The sequence below is a fragment of the Drosophila bipectinata genome, chromosome 3L (genome assembly GCF_030179905.1).
Source record: "Drosophila bipectinata strain 14024-0381.07 chromosome 3L, DbipHiC1v2, whole genome shotgun sequence".
In the NCBI taxonomy this organism is placed as follows: Eukaryota; Metazoa; Arthropoda; class Insecta; order Diptera; family Drosophilidae; genus Drosophila; species Drosophila bipectinata.
The window spans coordinates 1479182-1495837 of NC_091738.1; the positions used below are offsets into that span (position 1 = coordinate 1479182).

Here is a 16656-nt window from a genome sequence, read left to right on the forward strand (position 1 = left end):
TATTTTTATTTCGTTAATCATGTTGGAAAGGCAAGAAAAACAGTGCAATATGGTTTTGATTGATTTAGGGGCTTACTTTTCAGGTTGAGAGGTTTCAAGTTTGGCTAATGATTGCTTCTTCAATCAGGGAAACTCAAAGGAACTTCTAATAAAAACTCCATATAATCCCTGGGTAAATTGTGAATTATTAGCTTGTCATCCAGGCGGATACCTCCACTCATCCCCAGTCAGCTCTAATTGCATTCAATTCCTCGCCAACATCTGCCCGTCTGGCAGCTAAAATTTCAAATGCCTGGATATCTGAGTGAACGAAATCCCCTTGTAATCCGACCCTGACGAAGAAATCACAGTCGCAATCCTTTGGCCCCAGACAGGCACAGGCACAGGCACTCCTGCCCAACTTGGGGAGTGAGAGTGTCGTTGCCGAGAAGTTCGGTCGAAAGTTGTTGAAAAATTGCAAAACGTTAATCAAAGTTAAGCGGCGCAACGGCAGACGCCGCCTGCCTTTGCCGACGTCAAAGTTAATTAAATTACAAAGTTATTTAATACTTTCGATAGGATGGAGGACTTTGCTGCCGAAGGTGAGCCAGCAGGAGTCACTGGAGCATCCATCTACGTAGCCAGCATCTGCTCCAGAGCAAAGCTTATGCTCCTCCGAACCCTGGCCCTGCCCTTTGCTCCCTCTACCCGCCATTTATTTTCGCAAGGCAACGTGTGGCAGTCCTTAATGAAATGTAATTGAAATAAATTAATTTTTCTCACACTTTTTCGTGGAGTCTCTGTAATGGAAACATTTCGTGTGCCGGCTATCTCCGAGTTGCAGTTTAATTCAGTTTGCCGGGCAACTCGGGGAATTCGCAGTCCCTCAGTCGGGCTGCAGCCAGTTAATCTCCTCAACGGAGTCCTCAGCCAGGCCATCCTTTGGCTCGGTCCCGGTCTCGTCCTGGCCATCCTTCGCCTCCGTCCTTTCGACCTCGACCTCGTCTTCCGAGTCAGACTCCAGCTCCACGTTTTTCAGAGGCTGCAGCATCTCGACATCCTCCCCGCAGCCCAGTTGGCCGGATTGGCGTGAACTCTTCAACTTTGGCTCCATCAGGAAGGGACAGTTGAGAGCTGTCGGGTGAAGGGATCAGAAAAGTCGTTATCCGGATAGATGATGGGGTGCATAATGAAATAAAATCAGGGAAGTAAAGTAATCGAAAGTGCGACAAGATGGCTTGTTTGAGTTGCAGGTTAATACGGTTAGCAGGAAACAGAAATCAACTTAAAAGAATTAAAACTGTTTACCTAACGATGGATAAGATCTTACATTCATGGGTGATCTCCTCCTTGACCTCGTAGATGTCCGTTTCAAAGATTTGGTCTCGCGGCTTCAGGGCGCGCAGGTAGGGCGGGGTCTGCGACGTGCCTATTTCCAGGAGATTGAACTTGGTATCCCCCTCGAACTTGGGAAAGATCGGGGTGCTCGGATACGCGTTCAAGAAGAATCCGTTGAGGGCTTTCTTCAGACCTTGTTGATTCCCGGACTGGCAAATACGAGCCGTGACATAGGTCTTGTTCGGGCGCTTTTCCATCAGAGTGCCCTTGTAGGTGTGGGCCGGCGGAAATGGGGGTAAGTAGTCGGGGACGTAGGAAAGTTTGGCCATTTCCTTCTTAGGAGTAGCAGTCAGCATGCGCTTCGGACCTCTGCAGATTTTCTGCTGCTGCGTGCGTGGAGCCGGGCAGCGTACCGCCTTCACCGGCGGGTAGCCTTCCTTCACAGACTTCAGGTCGCCCGCTTCGATGCCCATCAGCCGGAAGGCCCGCTCCAGATCGAAGTAAGAGGCCGAAGTGCGACCGGCATGGTTGGCCCCATTGGTTGTCTGAACGGCGATTTCGCACAACTCTTTGGATAGGGGTTTCTGGAATTTCTGGATAAAAAAAAAACAACTCTTAGATACTCACTATTTCGCAGTAATTCCACCAGTTGATGGCGTATCTGCTGGTCCTCCACCACACACTTCCTCGCAGCCAGCATGCTGTCCACAACATCGTAAAGAGCCTTGTCGTACCTGTTCATTTTTGGGTGAAAAGATTTAAACTCAACTGTGACTAGAAAGGTCAAAGGCATCACAGTCTATCGATAGGAGAGTTCTAGGTTCCTGAGTTTGAAAAATAATACCCGAGTCACAGGCAAACAACAATTGTTTGGTTTTGGCCAACCTCCTCCGCTCTTAGCGCAATCTTTACACAATCTTTCCATAATGTTGAGCACATATTACGAAAATAGATAGACAAACCGTAGTTTGTTTAAACTGAAACCCAGCTACCGTATGGAAAATCCATCCAGCTGCCACACCCCGAAAACTAATTAAAATATCTTCGCCTTATGCGATCGCAACAAGCTGAAAACTGCTAAACATTTGTCCGGCATTGTGTACATAATACCGGCTATATGGAGGAGAACCTCGGGCCAATATCTTTAGCATTTCCCCCTAATGAGTTATGCAAATATTTGCTGTTGAATAGACCGCTTCCAAGAATCGAAAGACCGGCCCGTCTCCCGAAAGTGGGAGCCATTGTTGGGCTCTATGACGAATCTGTTGGACTCCGTCATAGGTTTGCCGCAACGCGGGGCATAATCATCGGGCTCAGGGCAAACAAGCGGCAAGAGGCATGGAGACTCGCCACGAGGTCACTGTGTCAGAGTGGAAAAAGCACTTTAGATGCAGACAGATTCGCGGATTGTGACGCCCAAGAGGCTGCTGCGGATGCAATTCAACAAATGGCCCCTTCACCCATAAATGCCCCTTCTCGTCTGGGCTCTATGATCATTCAGATATGATAATGACGATGCTGATAATGGGGATTATGATGGCTGGCGGTCGTGCATTGTGGGCGTTCCGTGGCTGACATTTGCACAAAGAACTCGCCCATATCTGGGATCTGATGTTTTTGCCCCTAAGCGCTACCGTTTAAGGCTTTGTAGGATACACAGTAAGACAATTCTAAAATCTATACATATTCTTGCTGAATCCTGAGTCAGTTATAGCCTTATTTTGGACATATTCTTAATAGTTCTTAAAAGTATTTTTAATTATAACAAAATTGTCTCTAAAATAGCCTCTATTTTTTGCCAGTTTATGATGTGACACTGATGTAAGGAATCCGTTCTGTTGAGATGCAAATTTATGCGCTCGCATTTGTGGTTGCGCCCATTGTCGCATAAATTTCATTCATAATTAACAAGATCTCGGGAGGAGGCTGGGAAAGAGCATCGCGCATCTCGTATCTCGACAAGCGATTCGCAAGTTGTTTGCTCAAAACGACAAACACAAGTAATTGCTGCAATTTGCTGGCCGGCAGGAAAATGGGAAATTGGGAAGTGCAAGCGCCGCAGATTGAGCTGTCTCCGGCCAGTCCGTTGGCAGTTGTGGCTGTTTTGTGTTACCGCCGCCAAAACGGGCTAATTCGAACGATTAATTCGATAAGCTTGCAGCTGAAATCAGCTCAGTTCGCCAACAGAAAGCCCGACAACGACGACAGTTGCACAAACTTGCAGCCAATTGATTGAGCAGCCGATTACTGTGGAAGTCTCTGCCCCAAGGCATCGCAACTGGGATCCACTGGTGGTGCAAATTGCCCATCGGCTCGGGAGCCGTGGCATCCACACACAGAACAGAGCACAACAAATTGTTCCAGTTTCCGCGACGGAGATAAATCTATTGAGATATCGACTCTGGGAGTCGGGAGTCTGGAGTCTAGAGTCTCCATTCCCGACGGCCATCTGGACCGTTTCTGGTTCTGGACCGTTAAGCCCACGCTCCATGCTCCACGCTCCAGAATTCCCCAAATCACTTGGCCTGTCTGGCACGATCTCCTCCTGATCTCCTCCTGGGCTGAGTTCTCTTCGGGCAATCTAATCAGTTGACGGAGGGCGGCTTAGTGTTTATGACAGCCGGCCATTACAGAAACTGGCCGACAGGTTGAACCCAGTTTTCCAGCCAATAACTTATAAGAACTCTTACAGATAGTTGAACTCTTAACCCACAAGTTAAAAGCTCACCAAAATTCTTATACTTTGGGTAAATGGCCAAAATCATTGATTTCGTTTGGATAATAATCAAGCTTAGTTAAGACCTAGTTAAAGCCTAATTTCGATATCCCGTTGGCAGGCCAATCAAAAGCCAGCGAATGCACGACTTTTTGCGATCAAACGGTCAAGTGATCGCCGATCAATTCAAATGGCTAATGACACAATCGATGTTAACTTGTGTAATTGAAGTTGGAGGAGAGTGCGCCGCCAGATGGCCAGCTGTTTTGGGCCACGTTTGATCAATGGCCGCGCATGGCCAACAGCGCTCGGCCAGCGGCCCATGGAAGGCAATTTCCAAAGATCTGTCAAAATGTGTTAACTTGTCCAATAACAATTGTTGTAAGCTATTGTATGGTGGGGTGGGGAAACGAGTTTACTTGATAGTAACAGGTGCCGTGACAATTGATGAAAACAAATTTACAAAAAGTTGGTATCCGCATTGAGAAATCAGTTGCCGCAAAGTCGGTTTATGAGCCAACAATGACGTAGTCTTGGCCAAATGTTGAGTCAGACCTTATCTAATCAGTGCAAAAATAAGGGTTTATTTAAAGTGCGAGAGGCGTGGAATACAAAGTATAGTTTTCAGCATAAAACTCTTAGGATTTGCTATTTTTTCTCTTTGGTTCTGGGCTGGCTTTTAGATATTTTTCAAGCACTTGCACTTTACAAGTTTTGTGCACTTCGACCTCTGCCTGAAAGCTGGAAACTTTGGCCCCAAACTATTGTTTTTGTTTCGCATTTTGGCCAAGCTGCGACAAAGCTTCTTTGTGTTACATTTATGCAAATACCTGGCATGGAACAGATTGAGTTTGCAGATACGAAAAACAAATAGAGACAGCCCTTTTATGGAGTTGATAATTTTTGCAGAATAAGAAATCACTTTTTGTTTTCATGTCTGGAGACGCCTATCTAATCACAGAGCAGGTGGCACTGTAGTGGTCCGTTTGGAGCGGAACACTATCTTGATTAAAGTCAATTGACTTAATTAGGAGACTGCGCCTACTCTTAGGAACAACTTTACTTTCAAATTGAAATTTATTGCCGAAACAAAGGGAGAATTTAATAAATTACCAATTGAAGCTCTCATATGCAAAATGGCAATTAACAGAAAAACTTGAAATTAAAAGAGCCAGGAGGACGTCGCGTGGCGAATTTATTAATTCAATTCCGAAAGCAACGAAACGGGAAACGGCGGGAGTCTGCTCCGATTTCGTTTCGATTTAAATTCAAATTCAAATCAACTTTTCAAAGCTGGTACTAAATTTATGCAACATTTCCGCACATCTATATGAGGTTCTTTCGCTTCGTCGGTGGTGTGTGTTCTGTTCTGTTTTGTTCCAGAAATAAAAATGCAAAATTTGTTCTAAAAACCTTCTAAGCATAATTACGAACTTGCAACCAACCAGGCAGGCAGTCAGAGAACCAGGCAACCAGGCAGTATTATCATCAAATATTTAGGTAAAAAGTGTATGGAGAAATTCCGGCAGAGTGGGGGAGTATTTTCTCAACTCTGCAGTATCCCATATCGTGAAAATAAACATTTTCAGCTGACAGACGTCGAAGCCAAAAAGCAGATAAACAAACAAAGGCAGACAATTCCAAATGCAGTTGCTTGAAATTATGAAAGAATGCCAGATCAAAGGGGATGGGGAGGTAATCCTGACAGCTTCAAGTGGCTTCCATTTCATCCGACCCGGACTCCACTGCAATTATTATTATTTTTGGACTACATTTAGCTGATGCCGAGTGGCGTCGTTTGAACGGAGGAGTCTGCATTTTTATTCGCTCCTCGAACTGTCAAAATGGTTGTGGCCCGGGAATCGCTTTTTGGCACTTGGACTGATTGGTTGCATTTTGTGGGCATCGCCACAGAGACCCCGCTTATTTGTACAATACATTTTCCAGAATATAATCAGTTTGTTTTAATGGAATTCCTGTTTCTCTTTCCATTGCAGATTTAAACCACTCTCTGGTTCGAGGAGCACTCAAAGGCGTCCACAGAATAGGTAAATAATAATAAATTCCCCTTCATAATGGAATAATAGTACATTATTTGAATGTATAATGCATCTACGATACGGATGCAGTTCGTTTGGCTAATGCAATTTGAGCCACCAACCACTACCACCACAAACTCCACGCCACCACCCACACCCACTGCGGTTTCTGTCACATTTTTTGCGCAATTCCAAGCGGCGATTTGGGTTTTCGGTTTTCATCTTACGGATTCGTTTTGTTGGCTTTCGTCGTGTTCGGTTTTCATTTACACTTATTTATATTTATTTCCCCGCCGCGGCTTCTTTTGGAGGCAGCCCCCACCCAGGGGCTATGGGTATTTATGTTGATTCTTTCGGCCACTATCGGCGTGTGCATTTTTTATGTCTTTGTCGCTGGTGTGGCACAAAAAAGTGGGATTGCAGCGGCAGTACTATAAGTCAGCGATAAGTTGCCGGACGCTTTATGCGATTGGACTGCCTGGCATATAAATTAATAAGAGTGCAAACAGAAACGTCGATGCCGGCACACGTGGCGAATGCGTAATATTCCGATGGCCGATTGGACGATCAGCCGCGGCCTTAAAGCCACAATTTGCTTAATGCCCCAAACCAATATTGATATTGGGCCAATATTTATACAATTTGTACAATTTCAAAGTTTGTTTCAAAGCCACAGATACAGCAGATGGGAATTCACAAAATGTGAGTCAAAATGCAGATGATTCAGTTTCAGCGACAACACACCTGAAACTGCACATCTATCCGAGTTAGTCATGAGTTTGATTTTTAGATTTTTTCGAAAATTGCTGGCTTTTTAAGAGTCTTGCCAATTTGCATGCCATTTGTTCTGTCTGTTTTGACCATATTTGAGAGCCGAGTTTGATTTCGAGATATCAAGTTTGATTTGTGGGCCTCGGAATGGCTCGCCTTGACATTTCGTGCTGGAAAAATTTAAATTTAGATTAAAAATCGCCAAATGCGGCCGGCAGAGTGTCGAGCGACGCATCTGCTCTGGGCCATTAGCGGATACTAATGCCACGCCCACTCGCCGGACGAATCTATAAATATTCCAGACTTTGCACAGCCGTTAAGTCAACAAACCGGCCAACTGGGAATGGCAATGAGATGAAAATGGCTTGAAAAGTGTCGACTGTAGAGTGGGAGTGATGATGCAGCAGATGATGTTGGCCAGAATGGGAGTTGGTTGGGAGTTGGCTGGATGTGATGCTGCCATGCTGCAGACCAGTTGGCAATAAATTAAAGTCAAACGGAAATCATTTTGCATGCATGTCCTCCTGCCTCCTCCTGGTCCTGCAAGAGCTGCATCCGAGAGCAAAAAAAACACACACAGACCGGATAATGTTTGTGTCTGCGGAATGCGATGCGGAAATTCAACATTTTAGTAAACAGGCGGGGGAATATTTCCACTCGGCCAGTTATTGTCAACGCTGCGTATACTTGATAGGCTAACATTGGCCGGCTATGAGCTAACATTCCATAATGCGATTACCCTTCGGGCCGGGCCGGGTCAGGACAATGCAGAACAGGACTTGCAAGTAAACCAAAAATTTTCTGCAGCTCACGCACAAAAGCCATAGACGAAGCAACAAATTTCCAAAGCCTGTAAATGATTTTTGGGAAACTCATGTGTTTCTGGGAAAGACCGGGATGGCTGGATAGAGCCAGTGGGTGGCTAACAAACAAGATAAAACTTTTGATTTATCGTTGACACGAACGACAAAGGCATGGAGCGGGAAAAGGGCCCGGGATACAAAAAACAGGGTCCTGCCAGCATTTTTGGCCAGTGGGTGGCTGACTGAAAACTAACTTGGCTCACAAAAGGACGAAAATAAACCTGGAAAAATATTAAAGGCTTTGAAAGTGATGTCTACTAAAGGTTACTAGGCGTATGAGTAATTTTATTACACAATTCGCTATCCTAAAATTAGACCCACCTCTCCAATAAGTAGGCTAATATAAAGCCTGAAATTCAAAAGAATTTCAATAGAGTTCTATATTTTTTCTGCGTGTTCATGAATTCAAGGCAATTACCCAGCTACTCTACATGCCTGGAGGTGGCTGGGGGGCAGGAGACGGAGGCTGGGGCATGTGGTCTGCCAGTGTCAAGTGTGTGTCACGACACGCGCCGACAAATTTGTGGGCTGCTCCTCCTCCGGCTACTGTTCCGACGCCCATTCCCAAAAAAGCGGCAAACAAGCATAAACTCTCAAGCTTCTGCCACAGCAACTGCCGGGAAAATTTGCCTCATTTTGAGGCACAAAGGGCGGGGGTCGGAAAATACAAGAAGCACAGACAACAATGGGCAGTTGAATGGTCAACTTGGTAGCCTGCTTTCCAGATACCATCGAGGGGAACAACAAGAAAAACAATTTAGTCCCAACCAGGAAAAGAAACCAGAAGAATACATAGAACTTCGAAAGCAAAGTTCCGCAAAATTTAGTTTGCTCGGCCAGCCTTAATTTCCACAAATATTTGTTCACTCGCATATTTCTGTTTGTTCACTTTGCGAGGCCTGAACTTGAAAAAAATTAATGACAAATATTTTTACAGTTCCAGTGCGAGCAACAGAAACGAGGCGCTAAAAAAATACATATAAAAAAATAGCAACAAAAATACTCCAAGTGACATTTTTATGTCAATGAAATCGGCACACAAATCTTTATATACGCATTCCCCTACATATAGATCTCTAAAATAAACAGATCAAAAAATGAGAGAAGATCGTTGTAAGATCACTCATATTCATACACAAGAAAAAATATTTCCATTTTTTGAGATTTAATATATTAAATATTATTTATCCAGAGATCAGTTTTTTAAAGAAAGTACATATAATGAAAATCATAAAAGATCATCTTAGATTTGAAGAAAAACTTTACAAAGACTTTAAGATGACTTTTTTGGTTCAAATTTCAAAAGAATATATTAATTTCGAGGGACATAGATTATTTGGAAGTGATACCATTTCAATTATTGTTAGGCAATAAAATCAGACTTTATTTTTTTATGTGTGGGCTTGGTTAGGCTGTGAAATAATCCGCGTGGCGGCGCCGACGGCGAGTGGGGCATGAATTTGAGTGGCATGACATCACTCGGGTGCCCCCGGCAGCCCAGCCACAGTCTCAGTTCCAATTGCCTGAGTTCTCAAGTGCCGTACGTGTTATGGATGCTGACGTAGCCCCTGGCGCCTGCGCCCAATGCAAATCCGCTCCGAACCACTCGCTTTTATTATCGCATTTTATTTTATTTGGTCGATGACGTTGTCTGCCGATTCGAAATGCACAAACTATCGCAGAGTATCTACAAACGAGGGTATGCGAACTGCAGGTACGTGCGGCGAGCTCAATACGATGTGAGACTCTGATATTTATGAGGGATCTCGCTCCACCCCAGACCTGAGTTATGTCATATCTTGTGAGGTAGGACCCCGGGCAGGTAAGAAGTGATTGATAGGTGATGGCTCTCGGCGGGTTGATTTGTGATGAGTTCTGATGAATCGTTTGCGGCTTCGCCCTGTTCTTCTATAGCTCAGAATTGAATTTATGAGCCCAGAGCCAGCCATTCGAAATGCTTTCAGGACGAACCCAAAATCAAGCTGCAAGGAATCCATTTAAAATTCATCTAAACTCATTAAAAAAGTTTTCGTCGGTTGGCTGAAACTGTAAATTAATTTCAACTTGGCCCGAAGCAACCAGAAAAACAGAAACAAACTTTAAATGCACTCAAATTCAATTGAAATAAAATGCAGCCTCATGGTCTGGCACTGCGTATACTTGATATCGCGTATACGCCGCATGGGGACCACTGCCTCTGGCTCTTCCATAGCTATATGTAGCTATGCAACTAGCGTCCTGTCAAAGCAACAAGCTCACAACAGACACAATGACTTGTCAGCAACAAAATGACTTTCACTTTTTCCTTTGGCCGGAGAAGGGTGGCTTGAAAAATGCACAGGAACAAAAAATAGCCGGCAAAATAAATGCCAATATTGTGACGCTGGAAAACTGTCTTTTTTATCAAAGTGAGCTTTATTTGCAGAGTGACTTATTTGGTAGGATTTTGGGACTATGCTTTATTCCTTCAAAGTCCAATGTGTTGAGGGGGAAAGCCCAAAGGAATTCAAAGAGGACATGTTTTCCACTGACATCCCTCGAAGGGGAAAATCAGCAGGAAAGAAGGAAACTTCAGTCAAAAGGCATGACAGATGCTGCTGCGGAGATAGCTCCTCCAGCCACAGCCCGTACGTGTCGGCTCTCCACCAAAAGATTCCGCACAGGTGAACCATGAAAATGCTGGCAATTGCACAGGTACATGGCTTATATAGTTGTTGTTGGTGTTTGGTCTGAAATGTGGAGAAAACCAGAAGCTCCCCGCACCGACTCCAGTGGCAGCTGTGAAAACGAAAAACGTTTCTCGGCCACTTTTCAATGCAATCGAGGGAGACTGGAATCTGGAATTCGGAATTCGGAGCCCGGAATCCGAGGTCCGAGGTCTGGGGTCCGGGCCATGGCAGAGATGCGTATAAATTATATTGCCCGGCTGCGATTTATTCCGTGCAATGAAAATCATCTGTACTGCAATTTATAGCTCTCTTTTACAGTTTTTGCCGAACTATGTGGTGTTGGCCGATGGCTGCTGGGATTGCATTTAAACCAATGAAATGCGCATAAATTAATTAAGCCAGCCAGAGCGTAATCAAACGAAAAGAAACGAAACGAAGCGCATATGTTGTATTTATAAATGTTTAACTTCCTATAGCTACAAATGAACCGCACAAAAACATTTACCTTTAATTAAACCGCAAACTGGTATTTAGTCAGCAATTTGCCGACAGTTTTTAGTGTGAGCCTGTTTGTTTACGAACTAAAAATTTATTCAGATTCGGATTCAAATACGTCGGCTGGCAACTTAATTATGCCAAGAACGGGTTAATTCCGGCCAGAAGGTTTCTCATAATTGATTACGACATATGCTAGCCAGGAACTCCCACAACAGCGTCGAATTAGAGTTGGAAGTAAAAACACGAATTGTATATACTAGGATGGCCAGAATTCCGGCATGAATAATGCCGGCAATTTGTCCACTTTTAAGCCGCATGCCGAGCTACGAAAATCGTTAAGCCGATGTTTAGTTCATAATTTATTTGGCAGCTGTTTGCATTGAACTCGTCGCTCAAGAGGTTAACTCTTAAAAACAAAGATGTTTTCGCCATTGGCGGAGTCGTTCAACTTTTGCTTTTAGCTCGAATCGACTTTAAATTTCATTCATTTGATTGATGAATGGCCAGACGAGTGAAATATCTGGTCTCTGAGTGGGTGCTGATCGACCGAAGAGATCTCAATTGATGGCGGCTGATGGGATTCTAATTACGTCCAAATTACATATCATATATCACGATAGGTTCTTGGAAGTCCATAATTTATGCTAATTCCCGACTAGCACTGAACTAGCACCTCATAAATGTAAATTAACTTCCCAAACACCAAAAAACCCCCTCAATAAATAAGCGCACGCCCATAACTCATTCATCAGTTCAGTTCTTTGGATGGGGGGCACACACGTGTGTCTGTTTGAGGCCATTCCATTCCGAAGTCTCATTGCGATTCCCATTCTTTTTTTGTTTTAAAAAATCTGTGGGTCCAATACCCAACTGCTGATGAGCTTATCTCTAACCTCCAACGGGCAGACAAGGTTATGGAAAAGGGTCCAGATGCGCATTAATTCTAAAGCCAGGCGCAGCTTTAAAAAATAATGTATAAAAAGTTTATAACTTTTTTGGGTTTTATTTGCTCTGCTTGATTGATTCGCCCATGTCATTTCGGGTTTTATTTTCGGTTTAGTTTTTATGACTTCACTTTCCCGGAACTTGTTGATAAGATCCAATTAAAAACACATTTTCGGCTGCAAAGGCTGTGAGAACCAAGTCTGTGCTGGTTAGTTTTGGGTTTATTACTTTAGAGTTATGGAACCACATTGTACCATACACTTAAAGCCATAATATTTTACAGAAGTGAGGAGCTTGTTTTAATATAGGTCCTCAAACCTAATTGGGGATGATATCATCAAGAAGGCTTAAACGCAAAATATTTCTCATAAGATAAAATATATTAAAAGTCAATAGCACTTCATCATAAATACCAATATTACGTGTTTTATTTTATTTGGAATATTCATTTAAATGACATCAAAATGATTACCCACCATAAATCAAAGTATCATTCAATTTCTGGATGCTGTAATAACCGAAAAACGCAATAAATTTCCGACCCGCCCAAGTTCAAGATCAAGGCCTACCGTATCCCTCCTCATCACCTTCATCAGCCCGCCTGACATTTGAATGTCACATAGCCGGGGCCTCCGCCATCCCTCCATCCCACATCGCTAACTGCATCCGAAGTGGGTCATAAATCAGTCAAACATCGCCCACTTGCAGGCGGCGATTTCCCCCGGGGCCCAGTACCCGATACCCAATGCCCGGAGCCCCTGTGTGGGTGCCGTCTCTCTTTTTATTAGCCACTTAAACAAATGTCGAGTTGTAATAATGTTGACAACATCGTCTGTCGGCGGTGTGTCTTGAAGGTCTCCCATATCTGCCGGGAAAGCTCGCGTCATCGCGTCATCATCGTCATATGAAGTAAACAATCCCGTCAGCAAGCCTGAGAGTCGGAAAGCCTGCAAAGACAAAAAAATCAAATCCAAATAAGAGACCACAATTACAGCCACTGAACCTCGCCGAGATCGGTAGCCCGGTTGGTAAGCAATCCAGCAATGACTGCCAAGTCGTCACCGTTGTGGAATTCGCTGTAGGCCAAGTGATTGCTGTTGGCCAAGTTCACTCGCCAGAGGCACAAGCCAACAACTACACAAGGGAAAATATTAAGTACAAAATAAGCAATTAATATTTATAGGTTTGTTTTCAAATAACTTATATCATAATTTAAAATATCGTACCTTGTAATCTTCTAATTTAATTTTGATGATTTAAGCCACAATTTGCAATTCAATTCGTTCATAAAGAATTAAATTTTATTGATATTTTCTTTGTGGGATTAACCATTTAAGAGCCAATATTAAAGCCATATAATCTAAGCCAAGAATTAGTAGTTGTGTTAATTTCTCTCCGTGCCACACACTTCGAGCCAAGCCCCACAAAGCCGGCTTGTCTGGCGAAGCTGTCAAGCCAGTTGGCCGGCATGTGTTTACTTCTTTAACTCTTTTCCGCCGAACCCCTCCACTTCCTCCCTTTAATTTGTTTGTGTTCATGGCTATGAATTATTTTACACAAATTATATATGATTAGCCGAGTGCATACGTGTGCGTCCCTGTCTTTCTGGCCAAATGAAAGGGGAGGCGATGAAATTAGCCGCACGCTCTAATGGCTCAATTAAAGTGACACAATTGAGCCCGTAATTTCTGGAGAGAGTGCCAGCTCCGGAGTCCGTGCCCCGGAACAGGTATTTCCGAAAGCGCTAAAACCTCCACTAAGTGATGGATCATTTAATTAATTTTTGAGGAATGTCAAAGGTGAAAGACATGTGATAGACCATCAGGAGGCCGTTTAATTAATTTTATCTTATTAGATCGTCTCTACTTTCACGATGTGCCTAGTTTTAACAATCGATTTAACTACGAAAGTTAAGGTATGGTTAATTCCAACAGCATGGAATTAGCCAATTGTAACTACGAAGGTATATTTATATATGTATCTTTCCCAATTCTCAACCGATTCTTGAGCGGAGTATCTTAAACGATTTGTAGATCGATTCTCCACAAATCTGCATCAGAATCTAGCAACAAAATATTTTTCAGATTTTTTGTCAAATTTTGTGGAGGGTCCCCTTCAAAAATCCCTAAAATGCTCGGAGCCTCTATATGGACCACAGTGATTGCCATATCTTTCCCAATTTTCATCCGATTCTTGAGCGGAGTATCTTAAACGATTTGTAGATCGATTCTCCACAAATCTGCATCAAAATCTAGCAACAAAATATTTTTCAGATTTTTTGTCAAATTTTGTGGAGGGTCCCCTTCAAAAATCCCTAAAATGCTCGGAGCCTCTATATGGACCACAGTGATTGCCATATCTTTCCCAATTTTCATCCGATTCTTGAGCGGAGTATCTTAAACGATTTGTAGATCGATTCTCCACAAATCTGCATCAAAATCTAGCAACAAAATATTTTTCAGATTTTTTGTCAAATTTTGTGGAGGGTCCCCTTCAAAAATCCCTAAAATGCTCGTAGCCTCTATATGGCCCACAGCGATGGCTATATCTTTCCCAATTCTCATCCGATTCTTGAGCGGAGTATCTTAAACGATTTGTAGATCGATTCCCCGCAAATCTTCATTAAAATCTAGCAACAAAATATTTTTCAGATTTTTTGTCAAATTTTGTGGAGGGTCCCCTTCAAAAATCCTGAAAATGCTTGGAGCCTATATATGGCCCACAGTGATGGCTATATCTTTCCCCATTCTCATCCCATTCTTGAGCGGAGTATCTTAAACGATTTTTAGATCGATTCTCCACAAATCTGCATCAAAATCTAGCAACAAAATATTTTTCAGATTTTTTGTCAAATTTTGTGGAGGGTCCCCTTCAAAAATCCCTAAAATGCTTGGAGCCTGTATATGGCCCACAGCGATTGCTATATCTTTCCCAATTCTCATCCGATTCTTGAGCGGAGTATCTTAAACGATTTGTAGATCGATTCTCCACAAATCTGCATCAAAATCTAGCAACAAAATATTTTTCAGATTTTTTGCCAAATTTTGTGGAGGGTCCCCTTCAAAAATCCTGAAAATGCTTGGAGCCTGTATATGGCCCACAGTGATGGCTATATCTTTCCCAATTCTCATCCGATTTTTGAGCGGAGTATCTTAAACGATTTGTAGATCAATTCTCCACAAATCTGCATCAAAGTCTAGTAATATAATATTTTTTAAATTATTGGAGATACTCTTCAATAATGTTATGATTGCAAGGGAGATACAATGAGGCTAAATCTTTGGCGATAGCTATCTGATTCCTAATCGGTTCACCTTGAAAAAATGGTAGATGGATACTCTACCAATTTGTATAAAATTCTAACTACAATTTATAGAATCTGTGGGATGAACTATTTATATATTAGCTTGAGCCAAGAACTCGGTGCCATTTATATGCATCCACAATTATTCAGAAAGCTTTAGGTCTTTGTTTGGCCAAGAATAACACAGAACAGAGCCCTCTAAAACAGTTAGCGGATTAACCCGCGGCAGTTCAAGTCGTTTGTGGGGCCGAAGTGGGTCACTGCAACCGGCACACTGGCACACTCGCACACACACTGGCACTCTCTCTTTTTTTTCACACACTCTGGCCACCGAGTGTGTCAACAAATTGAAAATAGAATGCAATAACAAGCGTCAGTGGCAGTGGCAGTGGCAGCAACAGTGGCAGCTTCTGACCGTGTTGTCTCCCACTTGACGAGGTGGTTAAAGTTATGAAAGTGTTAATTGAAATGCCACACAAAGCCGGCCAAATGAGCCACTCGCTGGCCAAGAGCCGACCGGCCACTCGTCAGTGACCAGTTCTGTGGCCAAAAGTTGCTTATGAATGCCGGCCAATAAATATTATGAATCTGTTCAAATAATATGTATATTCCGTTGGCTCAATTTGTCTTGGCAGGCGTGGGGGCACGCAGGCCCATCCATCAGCGGGAACACTTGTTAGAGGCTGTTTCTGGGGAGTGGACTGTGATTTGCATAAAACAAACATTTGCTCACACAGAGCATAGAATTATGATAAGCAGACGGGTTGAGAGATTAACGAATGCTCATTGTTTGTCTTCGTCTTCGTTTCGTTCCAGCCCGTTTACTCCGCTCGTGCGATGCAAAAAGTGGCCAACGGAGGAGCACGCAACACGGAATCCATCTAAGCCACAGAGGAGGCAGCAAGAAAAGGAACGAGAAACAGCAATCAGGCATCAAGGATGAGTGGCAGCCATAAGATGTGGTGCTGTCAAGTATTTATTTTAGTTTTAGGTGAGTGACTGCGCCAGCACTTCGCGGCTGATTTATGCAACATCCCCATTGTTATCCTTGCCACAGTTGCACACACAATCTCCGCGGAGCTGCATCTCAGCGGAGCCAGAGCCGGAGTCAGCTTCGATGGGCCACAGCCCGCCCAGAGCCCGGATGCAGTACCGCCGACTGCCCGCCCCAAGCGCCGCATGTACGCCCTGTGCCCGCCGCAGTTCCAGCGCGTGGGCACCGACTGCTACTCCCTGGTTCCGCAGCGCAGCAGCTGGCTGGAGGCGCACTTCTTCTGCAAGGACAAGAACGCCAATCTCACAGAGCCGACCAAGCATGCCGATCGCAAGCTGAGGCAGTTCCTCCAAAAGCAGGATGGGCTATCCAGAGGTAGGTACATTACCTTACTTATTTTTAGTATTTTACAAACTGTGTCCCTTAGACCGCGATCCCATTTGGTTGGGTGCCACCTACGATCACCACAACAGCAAATGGCAATGGAGCATGAGCGACCGCAACCTGTCCTTCGAAGCCTTCAACCAAAAGGACCCTATG

At 43.7% G+C, this 16656-nt stretch overlaps 2 protein-coding genes across 5 annotated transcripts in view; one reads left to right on the forward strand and one right to left on the reverse strand.

The window, feature by feature from the left end:
- The window catches only part of rgn (regeneration), a 41466-nt gene that overhangs the window by 20871 nt on the left and 3939 nt on the right, over positions 1–16656 (forward strand). For all 4 annotated transcript variants that reach the window (XR_001773361.3, XM_017242826.3, XM_017242825.3 and 1 more), the window contains 4 exons: positions 6031–6081; positions 15939–16113; positions 16180–16491; positions 16544–16655. Coding sequence is in view for 3 of the 4 variants with exons in the window: in XM_017242826.3 (XP_017098315.2) it covers positions 16062–16113; positions 16180–16491; positions 16544–16655 (476 nt within the window). In the remaining variant the exon portion in view is untranslated. The remainder of the gene's footprint in view (positions 1–6030; positions 6082–15938; positions 16114–16179; positions 16492–16543; position 16656) is intronic.
- sa (spermatocyte arrest) lies at positions 716–2130 on the reverse strand. The gene is made up of 3 exons (XM_017242833.3): positions 1945–2130; positions 1310–1885; positions 716–1113 (listed from the first exon to the last, which is right to left on the reverse strand). Exons 1-3 carry the CDS (start codon positions 2108–2110, stop codon positions 866–868), a joined length of 990 nt encoding a protein of 329 aa, XP_017098322.3. The 5' UTR covers positions 2111–2130; the 3' UTR covers positions 716–865.

Coding starts and splice junctions, on each gene's coding strand:
- sa (XM_017242833.3), bottom strand. CDS start 2,110: ATGCCTTTGACCTTTCTAGTCACAGTTGAGTTTAAATCTTTTCACCCA. Junction 1,886..1,944: donor GGTGGAATTACTGCGAAATA/GTGAGTATCTAA, acceptor CCCTATCCAAAG/AGTTGTGCGAAATCGCCGTT. Junction 1,114..1,309: donor GGAGGAGATCACCCATGAAT/GTAAGATCTTAT, acceptor TTCACCCGACAG/CTCTCAACTGTCCCTTCCTG.